General features: G+C 39.3%; 1 protein-coding gene across 1 annotated transcript in view; it reads right to left on the bottom strand.

Moving 5' to 3' along the window:
- naglu (N-acetylglucosaminidase, alpha) overlaps window positions 1-18,051 on the bottom strand; it is a 25,367-nt gene extending 7,316 nt beyond the window's left edge. Inside the window, exons 1-5 of the mRNA XM_057825367.1 lie at window positions 17,562-18,051; window positions 6,098-6,245; window positions 3,977-4,123; window positions 3,655-3,740; window positions 3,169-3,425 (exon numbers count right to left, since the gene is read on the bottom strand). Coding sequence (XP_057681350.1) covers window positions 3,169-3,425; window positions 3,655-3,740; window positions 3,977-4,123; window positions 6,098-6,245; window positions 17,562-17,962 — 1,039 coding nt within the window. The 5' untranslated portion in view covers window positions 17,963-18,051. The remainder of the gene's footprint in view (window positions 1-3,168; window positions 3,426-3,654; window positions 3,741-3,976; window positions 4,124-6,097; window positions 6,246-17,561) is intronic.

Here is an 18,051-nt window from a genome sequence, read left to right as displayed (position 1 = left end):
AGAAACAAGAACGGGACAATTCGAGAACATAGTTGAAATATTGAACTCGGTAGGGAGTTGGAAGCGTTGTAACACAATAGGTCATTTGTAGGTCTCCGAACTGGGACAATTATTGGACTTGAAAATAATACGTCAACACTAGGGGGCCGTCTACATGGTGACAATCTGAGAATATGAAAAATTTCAAATTTGAGTTTATATGGGCCCGTCTCCATTCGAACAATGTCGCAATTCCGCATGAAAACAATGTAGTTTTCATGCCAGGCCCTAGGGGGCAGTGCGGATTTACAAGGCGACAGCGAATGATGCACTTTGACCCCAACAAGCTCCTCAGCCCGGAAAAAAATATGCCCGCCCACTCGAAGCAATGGCATTTTTCTTTTGTTCAAAAAGACACAAAAAAGGAAACATTCAACATATTTAATTTAAAAATATTCCGCCATATTTGCTGCTTTTAATGTTTAGTAGCACCGCTGCGCACGCCCAATGTGACGTGTACGAGTGCCGGCGTTATCGGCGCGGTCTTGCGCCGCGGGAGCTTTTGATATGTATGCGGAGCAAGCCCCCGTCAATCCCCCGCAATGGAATTCTTCCACTTTGGAGGCAGGATTCAGAATTTTTCGTCTTCGCCGACACCATGTGGACGCGAGGCGATTCCGCTACTCAGTCATTGTGTCTTTGTGTCGCAGAGTTGCCATGTAAACTGCCCCTAGAACTACCAAGGGTGGATGAGTTGGGTTTAAGTTTTAGTTCAGTGCTCATTGTCCAGGAAACACATCTTCAATTATATTGACTAATTGATTGTGATTGACTCAAATTTTATTTATTTGAAAAAAATAAATATTGGCACTTTATTTGAAGTCAAGACTGTTCTTGTCTTTGTTTTGTTCATTATAATAATGTTTCATGTCATTATGAAAATTCTGGTGAGGTCAAAAGCAAATCTATGTTGATCCACCATTTTTTTAAAAACTCCTGGTGTTCAAAAACTCCGGTGAATATTAGAGCTGTCCCGACTAGTCGACGTAGTCGACGTCATCGATGACGTAAATCCGTCGATGAGCACAACATCCCGTCGACGGTTAATGAAGGGTTAAAAAAATATATGTGTGGAAAGTTCAGAATGTTGGATGCTCTGTATGCAAGCGGGGAAAGCGGCACAAAGCCAAAAAAAGTGTCCAAAACATTGACTTATTTCAAAGAAACAAATGAGGGGTACACTCTTATGTCCTGTCTCTTCAATGCCAAGCTTGGCTGCACGTCGGCCGTGAATAAACACCAAGCACCGCCAACCAGTTTGTAATTTTTTGTTTTTTCATTTTTTGTACACCAGAGGGTGCTGTCACCTTACTAAATAATGATGTTTCATTGACAATGGGCCTATAAGTGCTATTAGTATTGTTCTTAATGCTAATTGAAAGGTTTATTGCATGTTATGGTTTATTTTATGGTATAGAAAATGATATAAGGTTAAAAGGTCATAAATATATACAGTATATACAGTGATTGCACTCAAGGGAGAGATTGTCAATGATAAGGTAATAATTTAAGGTAAAGGTAATTCATATAGGCAATTCATTGATATATAAATAAGGTTTCAAACGCAAAAGGTGAAAAGTTTTTGTTAATTTCTAATTGTGTTTTTTTATTTGTGTGCACCGTAGCTCTTACGGTGTGTTTACATCAAGGATGGAATAAAAGTTGTAAACCATCAGTTTAAGAGACCATCTTTCCAATCGGGATGCTACACTAGTTAATTCTATCAGTATTTGAACTCATTGTTTATTTGTGATTTATTATTGTCATTTACGTGTTTATTTGTACTTTAATAAATAATTTAAGTGTTCCAATATATTTTTTGTGAATTGATAAGCGTCAACAAAAATTTCATTGCTAAATTTGTAAAAAAAAAAAAAAAAAAAAATTTTTTTTAAAATCATTAGATTAGTCGACTACCGTAATTTCCCGAATATAAGGCGCACCCGTGTATAATGCGCACCCCAAATTTACTTGTAAAATCTAGGGAAAATTATTGTACCCGTTTATAACGCGCACCCTAATTTTAGCACCAATAAATAGAAGAATACAAGAAAACAGAGCTTGTGTACAGATACAGAGATGTCATTTTACTGACTGGTGAAACACAGCTCAAGCATAGCACATTGGTAGTTCAAAACATTAACGTGAACTGACAATATTTACGGTAATAATATGATTTGACAACTTCTCCAACTTACCAGAATCTAGGAGAAAACAAAACAGATGTGACTTTTCTTATAAAGGCTGCTGTATAACTTGCTCGTTTCCTCATGATGAATAAATGTTTCTTCCATGGATTGATACGGTAAAATGAAAGTTAGAATGTAAGTCGGAAATCCGTGAGAGCTCATAGCTGTCAGCACGACAGTAACAAAAGGAACTATTGTTATTTGGGTTTGAGTTTCCCGAGGGACCGATATAGTTGACGGACACAGGAAGTGTGTGTCCTTACATTTGTTATGGTCCGAATTGCGGAGCTGCAATAAACGTCGACTCAAATGAGTTCAAGAAACTAAATTCTGTGCTTTATGAAGAGTGAAAAAAGCAGAATTTAACACAGACGAAATCATTCGGCCGATTAGAGTGAAGTATTACCGAAACAAAACGGTGACGGCACGTACCGTAATGGTCGGTAACGGGTGGCCGCATACGTTTCTTCAACACAACGTGGCCGTGTCAATGAAAAAAAATCGGTTTATATATATATATGTAATACATATATATTTCTGTCTCCATCCATGTACCCGTTTATAATGCGCACCATGAGTTTACCAGTTGATTTTGGGGAAAAAAAGTGCGCGTTATATTCGGGAAATTACGATAATCGTAAAAATAGTCGGCTGACTAATCGGGAGAAAATTAGTCGTTTGGGACAGCCCAAGTGAATATACATTAAAAAAAATATATATTTATTATTGGATATCGGTATCGGCTTTCAGGAGCAGGAAGTTATCGGTTTCAAAAAATGGATATCGTGCACCCCTAACATTCATGCTTGTTTTCTTTTGCAAAGGCGTTTGGAATTTGCAATATAATCCCCAAGACAAAACCGGTTTGTAGTATTACAACACTACATTCAATAAAAACTATGCTTTCAGTCATTTGATGAATTGAGTCCCACACACTCACCAGCAGTCATTGAGGCAAAAACGGAACGACTGACAGCAGACAGGTAGGCGGGGTCCGAGGAAGGTGGAATCATCTCATTGAAGGTGTCCGTATTATAGATGTGATCCGTTCCAAATTGTTTGACCACCTGGGAAAGGTAGAGGGAACCGATCCGGAGGAAAAGCGGGTCCCTGGGATCCAAGATGTAGGAGCACGAGTAGCTGCAGTTGAAGTGAGACCATGGCCCCAACCTTGTTACGTTTGCTTCGGGGTGCAACCTGAAATTTTCAAAGAAATGGTTTCACTTTGAGCCTACTTCGAAAGGTTACACATCTAGTATCTGACTAGCAATGACTTGATACATACAGTATGCAGAGCTATTATTTCCTGCCCACTTTCACCTCTGCCACCCTGTCACTTCATAATTGAACTTTTTACATCTATTTGCAAAAACACTGATTAAAAAAATGTGAATATAAGTAATTCCATAAGAGTAAAAAATGATACCTAAGGATTCCCCTTGGGATGTTACCAGAAAAGGCTGGCAACACTGGAATCATGCCAAATGACCTCATTCGTTCCAAGATTTTCAACTGAAAAAGACAAAAAAATCATGTTAGTTTGACAGTTTTAACCAAAAGTTATATTACAGTAAAAAACAAAAATTTTATTTGACAGTCATAATTATGACTTGACACTGTCATGGTCATTAATTAATGTTTATGACAGAAGTCATGAGTGTCATCTGACAAATTTTGTTACTAATTCATTTATGTCCCGTCCACATCTTTTACATCTATTTAAAAGTGACAGAATTTGTTAAACGTACTTGGAGGGTCAGCTGGGACACATGCCAAGACTGTGGAAGGGGTCCGCCAAACTTGAACATGTTTCCCATGCGGTTCCAGGCAAGAAAGGCCGGGCCGGCGAAGAATTCTTCGATTTCTGATTGGTTTAAACCAAGAGCACGGTAAACCTAAAGGGTACATATATTAGCATAGCAGTGCCATAACATTAAAATTCATATTCAATTGAAAAATTAACTATGGAACACCAAACATTAAAATATGACAAAGTGAAATACGTGCAGTATGTGTGCTTTTGTTCATGCAACTTTTCAGAGGTCCAAATTTTTCTGACGATTAATGATAAAAACATGTTATCGCTCCATATGTTGCGCCTAAACAAAAGGGCCAAGAAAGAAAAGTCGTATTTGCCATGTGGCAAAATTGATTTTGCCATGTGGCAAAATTGACTTTGCCATGTTGCATTTTCTTTACCATGCAGCATTTTTTTGTCATGTAGCAAAATGGATTCTGCCATGTGGCAAAATGTATTTTGCCATGTAGCATTTTTTTGCCATGTGGCAACATTTTGCCATGTGGCTTTTTTTTGCCATGTGGCAAAATGGATTTTGCCATGTGGCATTTTTTTGTCATTTGGCAAAATTGATTTTGCCATGTGGCGAAATTTTGCCATGTGGCAAAATGGATTTTGCCATGTGGCAAAATGGATTTTGCTATGTTTTTTTTTTTTTTTTTTTTTTGCTATATGACATTTTTGCTGGCCATGTACCTCCATGCAATTGACGGCTATCCACGTCCAAATTTTCCGTTCATAGCCGTCAATGGCTTAGCCTTACTTGGGTGCCGGTTGAGCGTGATTGCGCTGTAATGTAAAATGCATGGTCAAAACTCACAGCCACATATGTTTTTCTGCCATTCAAAATGAATTGATAATTTGGACGTTCATAGCCGTCGATGGCATAGCCTTACTTAGGTGCTGGTTGAACGTCAATGGGCTGTAAAGTGTATTGTCAAAAATCACAGCCATAAATGTTTTTTTGCCTTTAAAATCAATTAAAAATTTGAACGTGATAGTCGCCAATGGCATGGCTGTGCATGGCCTGCAAAAATGCCATATACAAAAAAAAAAAAAAAAATACCACATGACAATAAAATGCAACATGGCAAAATCCATTTTGCCACAGGGCAAAAAAAATGCCACATGGCATATTCCATTTTGCCACATGGCAGAAAAAATGCCACATGGTGAAAAAATGCCACATCACAAAATCCATTTTGCCACAGGGCAAAAAAATGCCACATGGCAAAATCCATTTTGCCACATGGCAGAAAAAATGCCACATAGCAAAAACCATTTTGCCACATGGCAAAAAAATGCCACATGTTAAAAAAATGCCACATGGCAAAATCCATTTTGCCACAGGGCAAAAAAAATACCACATGGCGTATTCCATTTTGCCACATGGCAGAAAAAAATGCCACATGGTGAAAAAATGCCACATCACAAAATCCATTTTGCCACATGGCAAAAAAATGCCACATGGCAAAATCCATTTTGCCACATGGCAGAAAAAATGCCACATGGCAAAAACCATTTTGCCACATGGCAAAAAATGCCACATGGCAAAATCCATTTTGCCACATGGCAGAAAAATGTCACATGACAAAAAAAATGCCATATGGCAAAATCCATCTTGCCACAGGGCAAAAAAATGCTACATGGCAAAAAAATGCCAAATGGCAAAATCCATTTTGCCACATGGCAGAAAAAATGCCACATGGCAAAAAAATGCCACAATGCAAAATCCATTTTTCCACATGGCAAAAAAATGGCAAAAAATGCCACATGGCAAAATCTATTTTGCCACATGTTAAAAAAAATGCCACATGGCAAAATCCATTTTGCCACGTGGCAAAAAAATGTTACATGGCAAAATCCATTTTGCCATATGACAAAAAAATGCCACATGGCAAAAAAAAAAAAATGCCGCATGGCAAAATACATTTTGCCACATGGCAAAAAAAAAAAAAAAAAATGCCGCATGGCAAAATCCATTTTGCGAGATGGATAAAAAAAAAAAAAGGCACATGCAAAATTTTTGCTATAGTAATTTAAACTCCAGGAATAACATCTGAGCATTTACCTCTTGCCACAGGGCCTCTTGGCCAGTGAAAGCCAAAGGAAGATTGATTCCATTCAGCGCCATCCAGTCAATCTCTCTCTCCCACCTTTGCCAGTCCCACCAGACAGACGAATAGCTAACAGTGCAGACATTCTGGTAGTAGCGGAACCTGGACACAGACCAAGTGTTAGACACAGGAGCTAAAAGAAGGATGCTCTCTTGTTATAATTAACTTGGTTTCTACAGTCTGCCTCCAATGAAATAAAATGTCCGGCTTTACTGGGGTTACATTTTATTTAACTGATTCAAGATTATGAATCATCTTTTCAATGTGCTAGATTATAATAGTAGCACCAGTTTAGAGTTCCTTTACTGTGGAAGTAAATTATTTGATAAGCAATTGGAGACACATAAGAAAAGCGTCAATTGTTAACAAGCCTGTCATAATTGAATAATGAGTCATGTACTGCATTTCTTATAAGGCTTAAAAATCTGGAAAATAAAGCAGGCCTGTCCGGTTTCTCAAGCAATAGGTGTGCCCGCTGCCTGTGCTGAAATCACACCTGTTCAAGGCCAAATGTCAATGAACTGCATCCACTTGTTACGACGTGAAAAATGGATGCTACTTAGTCTAGCTCGTCTCCTATACCTACACAACTCATCTAGAAAGCCTGTGTGGCTTTCAGCTTTATCCAATTTAACTGAAATGGCTTATCCTGTTGCTAAATTTCCTGAACTTTTTTTAATGATGAAGTCCTGTGTCAGAATAAGAACTAATTTTATCGGAAAATAGAACATACCAAGGCAACAATAGCACTAATAATTAGAGATGATCGATCGGGTCCGATCACGTCATTTTCAAAATATCGGAATCAGCAAAAAAATATCGGCCATGCCTTTTTTTAATATATATATATATATTTTAATTAAATTGTTTTCTAATTGTATTTAACATTACAGACATAATATGTTACACTCATCCAGAGTATTTAGTTTAGGCTTAAGGTAGGGTTATCAAATTTATCCCGATAACGGCGGTAATTAATTTTTTAAAAAATGTATCACGTTAAAATATTTAAAGGCAATAATGCATGCGTTGCACGACCCACTCACGCATTGTCGCGCGCAATCTGTAATTAGCTTTTTGTTACCTATATAGAGAGATAAAAGGCAGCGTAAAATTACAATCCCTCTCCATACGATTAGAAATATCATGGGAAGCAATGTGGGGATGCAAGGTAGCAATTCATCTTTTTCTTAACACCTTATGCTATTTCCCAACGCAGAGAAGATATATCAATTGGTAGCACTACGCACAGTCATAGTTCCACTTCCCATCATGCATTTGGGCATGGCTACAGTATCATTTACTGAAAGCTCAACAAATACGCTAGATGGCAATATTTAGTCACAATATACAAAGTCACAAGTCTTTCTATCTGTGGATCCCTCTCACAGAAAGAATGTTAATAATGTAAATGCCATCTTGAGGATTTATTGTCATTATAAACAAATACAGTACTTCTGTACTGTATGTTGAATGTATATATTCGTCCGAGTTTTATTCATTTTTTTCTTAAAGCATTGCCAAAATGTATATGATCGGGAAAAATTATCGGGAATGATTGGAATTGAATCGGGAGCAAAAAAAGCAATCTGATCAGGAAATATCGGGATAGGCAGAGACTCAAACTAAAACGATCGGGATTGGATTGGGAGCAAAAAAACATGATCGGAACAACCCTACTAATAATAATGACTTGGTGTCACTATTTGGATTGAGCTCTCCGTCACTTGTAGGCAGCTAACAGGCTGGTGAGCGTGGGATGCAAGTTTTCTGACCGTCCTTTGTTGAGAAGTTTGAGCAGAAATGGAATATGTTCCAAAACCAAACGGTACCACAGTATTGCTCGAGTAATTTGATTAGAATAAAAGCTTAGAATCCAATTTTTCTGCTTCGAGTAGTCGTTTAATTAGAGTGGCACGGTAATGGTTTCTTTTGAAAGTGTTTGCATTTAGTTTATTGATTTGGATGGATACACTGCCCTCAAGTGGCAACAGTGAATATGACATTTTGTACTAAGGGGGCCGCCACAGTTGCCACGTTTACATGGAGCCAAATATTCCAATTACAATCGGAATATTTGTTCAAACCGAATAAATGTGTTCCATATAAACACCTCATTCAGAATGAACAGGCCCAAACCGAATGGAATTTCATTCCGATTCACAGGGGTGGAATATTCCTTTTCCCAAACCGATTAGAAGTAAAAATATATCATGTAAACAGGGAAGCGGAATGGTGTCTGGTTGCGTTCTTTCTGCACATGCTCCGTACTGACGTGGTGACGTCACTCGGTGACGTAAGTAACGTCACTTGCAACATGGCTTCCAAGCACACGCACAGCGCACCCACACAACTTTATAAATGAACGGCGTATCATTCTGAAGTTTTGTTTCCACTCGAAAAGTTAAAACAGCAGCTTATCTGACGATCGATCTCCATGTTTTGCAACGTGACGCTTTGTTTTGATTAATCTGCGCATGTCAGACGGCAGTTGTCAAACGTCCTTTCGGAATAAAGGCAGTCACATGTAAACGCTGGATCGGAATAGATGGAGTGACATGTAAACAGCTGATGTGAAATTTCCATTCGGAATGATTTGAATCGGTATGAATAAAAGTCAGCATGTAAACGTGGCTAGTGACTTAACTAGTGGCACATTCGACATATTTACGTAAAATAAAAGCTAATTGCCCGTTTTGTTGTTGTTGTTTTTTTTTTTTTTGTTTTTTTTTGCTTTTAACTAAGAATCGAGACCGTTTTACGTCTATATCTATAAAGCATTCAGGGATTTAAGCATTTATTCACAAGAATTTTCAACGGAAAAAGCTCTTTTTTTACCTATGGCGGCCGCTAATTTGCTTAGTGACTAGCATCATAGTTCGCAATATTTACGTAAAATAAATGCTAACTGCACGTTGTTGTTTTTTGCTTTTAATGAAGAATCGAGACCGTTTTACGTCCATATCAATAAAGAATACAGGGATTTCAGCATTTATTCACAAGAATTTTCAACGGAAAAGCTCTTTGTCTGCGTTTCCACTCAGTCAGCTTTGACGGCCACGCCAACAATGCTGGCTACTATGCCAGCCTTGAGCTCCCCATAGGCACCTGGTCCTACACCTAGGCCTGTCGCGATAACAAATTTTAGTGTGCGATAATTTATCTAATAAATTATTGCGATATGCGATATTATTGCGCCCCCCCCCCCATTTTTTTAAAATACAATTTACAATAACACAGTAAGAATACAGTATATATTAATAGATCAAGTAAACCCATTTAAACGCGATAAGAAATCACAACTAGAAACAATAGACCATGCCTCTTAAATAAAAGACAACAATATTAATACCCCACAGAAACACAGAATAAATAAAATGTGTTTTCAAGGAAAAAAAAAAATACAATTGCAGTTAATGACTCAAGCACTTAGGCAAATGAAAACTTTTCCCCTCATAGCTTCTGCAATGGTGTTCCGTAGGGATGCAATGATAGTTAAGTCACGGTTTGGTACGATTTTCTATACCGAATTGCACAAATTCGGTAAGATTTTCGATTCGGAGGACACGATTTTTGATCTGATTCAATACATTTATTCCTCTGGAAAAAAAAAAAAAAACTTTTTTGTTTCGGTTTTTTTTTTGCAAACGAGCAAAAATTAAATTGTCATCATATAAACATGCAATTTAGTGCATAATATCTATGTGCTTACTTCTTACTGATCTGAAGAAATTTAGTATAAAAGTGCTGAGAACAATACAGTTTGTAAAGTGAGGCGGCGCACACTGTTGATTGCTACAGCTCTCTTAGCAGCTAGGTTTACTACATGAGCAAGACGTCCTATTTGTGGTCACAATCCATCTGTATCACGTACTGAATTAACAATATTTGCAGCATTATCTATAGTCACTGGTATGGATTGATTTGGCCTTCTTAACTTCCATTCAGTCATGGCGGTTTATAATTCATCGATGTAGTACATGGACTACGTGTCCCATAATCACTCTGGGCTCACGTCGTCAATGGCATGGGACGTAGCACATCTAATTTGCTATTTCATGATATTTAGTGTGTGCGCGCAATGCGCATTAAAAAAGTTAGCAAACGCCACAGAAGTCACGTCTGCTCATTACTGCACAACACTAGCATATGACAATCGACTTTCATATACAGGACGAGTTTGAAGCACAGTGCTCTTAATTTGCCACTCAAATATCCGGTGTTGTGCCGAAAAATTGCTGCTCCGCGTGAAATGTCACCCCTGACGGGAGACCCCACACGTCAACAACACCGGCACGCCGGAGATGGTCCGCAGTCAACTCTGAGCACTGACGCGGCAGTTATACGTTGAACAATAGGATATAATGGGAACGATTGGCTCTGGCGCTATTTTTTGCCGGACCTGGAACAAAGATGCATTTTGCGCAGTTGGTAAAAAGGAATCCGAACTTTTAACAGCATGTCTGCCACACACGCGCACGCACATGCACGCGAGGCGATAAATCGCAGCGGAAAAATTACCGCCTTCATTTTTATTTATTGTGCGATAAATGGAATTATTGCATATTGCGACAGGCTTACCTACACCAACCCCTACGCCGATGGTAACAAACAGATCTTCGTCTACTTTGACCCCGTGCGCCTTTGGATGAACATCTACAGCAGCTTCCACAACAACGGCTGTATGGTGCTGCCCAGGTGTCCTGGGGATGAAGTAAGTGGCCAGCATTTTTCACTTCATAAAAAAGATGAATCAAAACACCTATCTTTCTAAAACAAACATGTTTTTTAGGAGCCTGTGAGGATAAGGACGGCCCGATTCTTGAGCCTCAAGGTGCTGGCCAGGTGGGAGAACTACAAGTCTGTCAAGGCCGGCTACAAGTTGACCCAGAAGAAAGGAGACGGCGAGGAACAGGGACTCGTACAAGTTGAGGAAGCTGACCAGAAAACGCAAGGCATAGAAAGAGGCTATGTGATTGTTGAAAGACGAGGCTCACATCCTGGTAACACCACATTGATTATTTGCACTGTTAATAAGTTGTGATTGTATATAGAATCATGACTCAACTTTATCCATATTTCCTGAATTATTAAAGTAATAGTTAGCATTTTGTGCAGTTATTGAAGTTGTAAAAGTCAATTGAGGTTGTATTCTATTTACTAGAATTTGATCGTGATAGTGTGCCTCTGCAGTACATTGAAAACCTACAGTTGAGAAGTATGAAAGGGGGCATGTTCTCTCCTTTGTTTTTGCTTGTTCGCGTGTCACTCGCCGACGGACGCCTTCAATGCAGCTTCAGACTCGTGACGTCAGAGCAAGCGTGTGTGTGAAATGCCACAACACAAGAGTATGGGTGATGACAGAGGGAAAAAATTTGATGACGACCCCAGAAATGTGGGAAAGTGGCACAGTTGTCTCGGGCTGATAAGTTGAGCCAAAAAATAATGAAATCAACATTAACAAAAGATTAAACAAGATGTATTTTGAATACGGTAAACAGCATTTTGCATTGTAATTGCCGTCACTTATGATTTAAGTTAAGGAAGAACGGTTTGTGTATTTTGTTCTGGAAACCGATTATGCTCAGCCTGAGAGGATCATCAACGATGAATCGATTCACTCGAATAATTCGATTAGAATAACGCTTCGAATCAAATTTTGCTGCTTCGAGTATTCGTTTAATTAGAGTCGTGTTGTAATGGTTAGTTTTGAAAGTGTTTGCATTTGGGTGGATACACTGCCCTCTAGTGGCTGCAGTGAATATGACCTAACTCATTTAACATGGCTGAATCCAGCTGCTCCCTGTTAAGAACAAGATTAGGTAAATCAAATCGAAGTAAATCGAATCAGTACTGTATCATATCGTGATGAATTTGGTGATTTACACCTGCAGTTGCCCACACAAATGCCTAATCAAAATTCATTTTTTTATCGGCTTTTTTTTGTGTGTTTGTTTACATCAGCCAATGGCTGATGTTGAAAGAAAAAAAAATCCAGATATCGGACAGATTTATCGGTCGACCTCTACTGTAGTACAATATTTATTGTAGTACAGTGGTATGAAAAACAGAAAAAGTATTTGAACTTTTTTTAATTTCTCACATTAATGCATAAAATCACCATCAAATGTGATCTGATCTTTGTTAAAATCATACAGATGAATAAACAGTGTCTGCTTTAACTAAAACCACCCAAACACTTATAGGTTTTCATATTTTAATGAGGATAGTGTGCAAACAATGACAGAAGGGGGAAAAATAAGTTAGTGACCCATCACATTTAAGATTTTGTGCCCCCCCCCGGCAGCAATAACTTCAACCAGACGCTTCCTGTATCTGCTGATCAGTCTGGCACATCAATCAGGACTAATTTTGCCCATTCTTCTCGACAAAACTGCTGTAGTTCAGTCAGATTCCTGCGATGTCTGGCATGAATCGCTGTCTTTAGGTCATGCCACAGCATCTCAAGTTTGGGCTTTGACTTGACCACTACAGACCATGTATTTTGTTCTTCTGAAACCATTCTGAAGTTGATTTACTTCTGTGTTTGGATCATTGAATTGTTGCAGCGTCCAAGCTTCAACTGTCTGACAGACTTTCTCAGCTTTTCCTGCAAAACATCCTGGTAAACTTTTGAATTCATTCATCCATTAATAATTGCAAGTTGTCCAGGCCCTGAGGCAACAAAACAACCGCAAATCATGATGCTCCCTCCACCATGCTTCACGATGGGGATGAGGCGTTGATGTTGGTGAGCTGTTCCATTTTTTCTCCACACATGACGTTGTGTGTTACTCCTAAACAATTCAACTTTGCTTTCATCGGTCCACAAAATATTTTGCCAAAACTTCTGTGGAGTGTCCAAGTGCCCTTTGGCGAACATTAAACGAGCACCAATGTTTTTATTTAGACGGCAGTGGCTTTCTCCGTGGAGTCCTCCCATGAACACCATTATTGGCGTTAGTTTTACATACAGTTGATGTGTGCACATGGATAATGGACTGTGCCAGAGATTTCTGTAAGTCTTTTGCAGGCACTCTATGGTTCTTTTTTTACCTCTCTGAGTATTCTGCGCTGAACTCTTGGCATCATCTTTGTTGACGGCCACTCCTTGGGAGAGATGCAACAGTGCCAAACTCTCTCCATTTGTACACAACTTCTCTAACAGTCGATTGATGAAGATCCAGACTTTTAGAGATGGTTTTGTATCCTTTCCCAGCTTTATACAAATCAACAATCCTTGATCGCAGGTGTTCAGACGGCTTTTTTGACCGAGCCATGATGCACATCAGACAATGATTCTCATCAAGACAATTCTTACCAGGTGTGTGTTTTATAGTGGGCAGCTTTAAACCACTCATTAGTGATTGGGCACACACCTGACTTAAATTGTTCGGTAAAAATTGGTTTCAATTGCTCCTTAGGCAGAGGGTTCACTTACTTATTTTTCCCCCTTCTGTCATTGTTTGCATGCTATCCTCATTAAAACATGAAAACCTATAAATGTTCGGGTGGTTTTTGTTAAAACACTGTTTTTCCATCTGTGTGATTTTGACAAAAATCAGATCACATTTTTTACAGAAATGTGAGGAATTCCAAAAGTATCAGACACTTTTTATACCACTGTATTTGAATAGACTGATGTATGTAAATGACTTACTTATTCCACAGACAATAATGTTGATGCTATCAAGACCACCATATTACATTTTGTGAGACACACAAAATCTTGTAAAACATGTAACCTGACGGGGGAAGTCTTGACCCCTGACATACATGACACTTACAGTCTTTAGTCAACAATTTAGCTTCATTAGCACTGAACAGAGCAGACAGAACACATCCTTACAAGTACAACTGTATACTTTGTTCTTGTATGCGTTGCTGCTGTGTTAGCCTAGCAAGCGCTACGCCATCCCTAAGCCCGTCTATAAGTATTAAATCAATTCATTTTTGACACCCCTTCCTTAGACTATTACACAGTCATGGGAAAAACAAACTGTGCCACGCTTTGCCATGCTTCACATGGCTTTTTCAGTCTGCGCACATGACATAACTGGGGTGAGCTGATGCGGTGCTAATTCACAACAGTTAATTGAGAGAATTGGTCCTTTTAAAAGGACCTAGCCGCCGCAAGTTTTCATTGCACCCCCAGTAAACAATGAAACATAATGTGTGACAATGCTCCATTTGTCATGTGCCCATGTTTTGATGTGTTCAGCTGTGATAATGGGTCTCCCAACTCAAATACTGCTATTAATACAGCTAAAAATGCACAAAGGTGCCACTGACTAGTCTTTATTGTCTAATGACAATATAGTATGGGGAAAAAAATAGTAAAATTCACATTCATTGCGCAATCTATGACACATGCCACTTGAGTCTGAAAAGATTTTTTTTTTTTAACAAATAAGGCATTTTTTGCTGATGTCAGCACTAGGTATTTGCCACAGTTTCAAGGTTTACCGTGGTCTGAAAACATCACGGTTTCAAATCCACTAAAATTTTCCGTCATAACGTATTACGGTATTAGCTATTTTTATGTCCAAAAAATGCAGCGAGAAATCCATGGCTTGGAGCGGCAGCGCTCACCTCTCCTCCTCGGGTTTTTGCTCTGTCGGTGACACTGAAAACTACACCTGAGCTTTTTCAAAACCCCCTCAAAAAAAGTCTAGTCGACAGTCCCTGACAAAAGTCTTGTCGCTTATTCATTTTGTAGAAACAATTGCTAATAACCTGACTTTTAATTATTCAATTGGTTTCCAAAATGGCTCATATGAAAGCTAAGACCCTCCGAAATGATGTTGAATGTACAAAAAAATATTTGTTTCACTGAAAAAAGATTTATCATTTAATGAAGACATAAAAGTCAAATTTGGCATGACAAAAGTTTTGTCGCCTACAGAAAGTAGTGTGAAAATTGAAAAAAAAATAGTACTTCAGATACAAAAATATGTTACATAACATCAGCGAATTAAGTAGTGGTGCTGTGAGATCCAAATTGAATATTTTGTATGACTTTGCTGGGCTTAAAGAACTGCATCCATGGGCTTCGGCAAGGATTCATACAATTTATTGATGACGTCATCAGGAACATCAAAGAAAGCAGTCTTGCATGCCTCCCAGAGTTCATTAACATTCTTGGGTTTCGTCTTCCATGCCTCCTCCTTCATCCTACCCCAGACATGCTCAATGATGTTCATGTTTGGTGTCTGGGCTGGCCAGTACTGGAGGATCTTGATCTTCTTTGCTTTGAGAAACTTTGAGGTAGAGATTGAAGTATGTGATGGAGCACCATCCTGCTGCAGAATTTGTCCCTTTTTATGATTAGGAATGCAAGAGGCAGCTAAGATTTGTTGATATTTCAGACTATATATGTTGCCTTCCATCCTGCAGAGCTCTCGCACACCCCCATACTGGATGTAACCCCTGACCATGATTTTGCCACCACCAAACTTAAAATTACTGTGGGTCTTTGCTGTGTGGCTATACAGATCCTAGCCCCGTCCAGGGCTATCGATAGAATGGACAAACATGCCCGTCAATGGCATCAAACAAAGTAAATGCCATTAGAAAAGAATAAATGGGAAGTTTGGACGTCCATGGCCGTCAATGGCAGCACCCTCCATAAGCGTCAATGGAATGGTGGACGCTTGGGGTACACGTCCCATTGATATCTGGTCATTTCCAGTTGATTTGGGGGACATTGTTTTTTTTGCCATTGAGAACGAATTGCAAAAATGTTGGACGTCCATGGCCGTCAATGGCATCGACTTACATAGGTGTCAATGAAATCAAAGCACATCGGCATCAATAGATTGGACAAACATTCCCGTCAATGGCATCAAACATAGTAAATGCCATTAGAAATGAATGGGAAATTTGGACGTCTATGGCCGTCAATGGCAACACCCTCCATAAGCGTCAATGGAATTGGGGAAGTTTGGGGGACACGTCCTATTGATATCTGGTCATTTCATGTTGATCTTGGGACATTGTTTTTTATTTCCCATTGAAAATGAATGGGAAAATTTTGGGAGGACCATGGCCGTCAATGGCATCGACTTACATAGGTGTCAATGGAATCCAAGTACATCGGCATCAATAGAATGGACAAACATGCCCGTCAACAGCATTAAACATAGTAAATGCCATAAGAAATGAATGGGAAATTTGGACGTCCATGGCCGTCAATGGCAACACCCTCCATAAGCGTCAATGGAATCGGGGAAGTTTGGGGGACACGTCCTTTTGATATCTGGTCATTTTGATTTTGGGACATTGTTTTTTATTTCCCATTGAAAATGAATGGGAAACATTTTGGACGTCCATGGCCGTCAATGGCATCGACTTACATAGGTGTCAATGGAATCCAAGAACATCGGCATCAGTAGAATGGACAAACACGCCCGTCAATGGCATTAAACATAGTAAATGCCATTAGAAATGAATGGGAAATTTGGACGTCCATGGCCTTCAAAGGCATCGATTTACATAGGTGTTAATGGAATCCAAGTACATCCGTATCAATAGAATGTACAAACGTGCCCATCAATGGCATTAAACATAGTAAATGACATTAGAAATGAATGGGAAATTTGGACGTCCATGGCCGTCAATGGCAACACCCTCCATAAGCGTCAATGGAATCGGGGAAGTTTGTTGGACACGTCCTATTGATATCTGGTCATTTCCTGTTGATTTTGGGACATTGTTTTTTCTTTCCCATTGAATATGAATGGGAAAAATTTTGGACGTCCATGACCGTCAATGGCATCAACTTACATAGGTGTCAATGGAATCCAAGTATATCGGCATCAATAGAATGGACAAACATGCCCTCCAATGTCATTAAACATAGTAAATGCCACTAGAAATGAATTGGAAATTTGGACGTCCATGGCCGTCAATGGCAATGCCCTCCATAAGCGTCATTGGAATCGGGGAAGTTTGGGGGACACGTGGTATTGAAATCTGGTAATTTCCGGTTGATTTGGGGACATTGTTTTTTTCCCATTGAAAATGGGAAAAATTTGGGACATCCATGGCCGTCAATGGCATCGAGTTACATAGGCGTCAATGGAATCCAAGTACATTAGCATCAATAGATTAGACGTGCATAGCCGTCAATGGCATCAATGCAATGTAAATTCCATTGGAAATCCCATTGGAAGTGAATGGGAAATTTTCCAATTAGAAATGAATGGGAAAGTTTTTGGCAAATTTCCAATACATTTTAATAACAAGATGTCTATTTTTTTTTCCCTGGTTCTGATTCTGTGTTTAATAAATGAAAGCGAAAGGATGTCAAATTGGGTCTTGCATCCTTAATATTTTTCTGAAAATTGCCTTCAAAGAAAAATGTTTGGACATCCCTAATATAGATAGTCAGGTTGTAGACAACGACGGGTCACTTACCTATGCTGGGTGTTGATGCGGAGGACACCGGAGAGTTTCGGAAGAGGACGCGGTAGATCCAACTGATCACCGGACCAAGACACGTGACAGTTGCAAAAATACTTCAAGTAGTTGTAAATTCCAGACGCTACGGACACTCCGGTGTTGCCCGTGGCGACGATCTTGTTATTTTTGGTCGACTTGAGCTCGCACACATCCAAACTGTCGTTGGAAAGGCTCCTATTCACTACGATGATGAACTCAGTGGATCTATTCCCAAGCAGACGTCTCAGCAGGTCGACCACAGCTCTGCCCTGCGTCTTGTCGCTGGCTTGCGGTTTCAAGTGATCCAAAGCCGGGAACTTGCACGAGGCGGTGACAAACAGGTAAAACACGACGACGACAAGCAAGCTGTGCGACATTTCGACCCCTGTCCAAAGATTTCCCACCGGAGATCAGGTTTAAAACAGAACGATCGCTCCATTTGTAGTTAACCAGGAAGCGTCGCGTT

Source organism: Corythoichthys intestinalis, chromosome 21 (assembly GCF_030265065.1).
Source record: "Corythoichthys intestinalis isolate RoL2023-P3 chromosome 21, ASM3026506v1, whole genome shotgun sequence".
Lineage (NCBI taxonomy): Eukaryota > Metazoa > Chordata > Actinopteri > Syngnathiformes > Syngnathidae > Corythoichthys > Corythoichthys intestinalis.
Note: the sequence above shows the minus strand (reverse complement) of the source record. Positions and strands in the feature narration are given on the sequence as shown.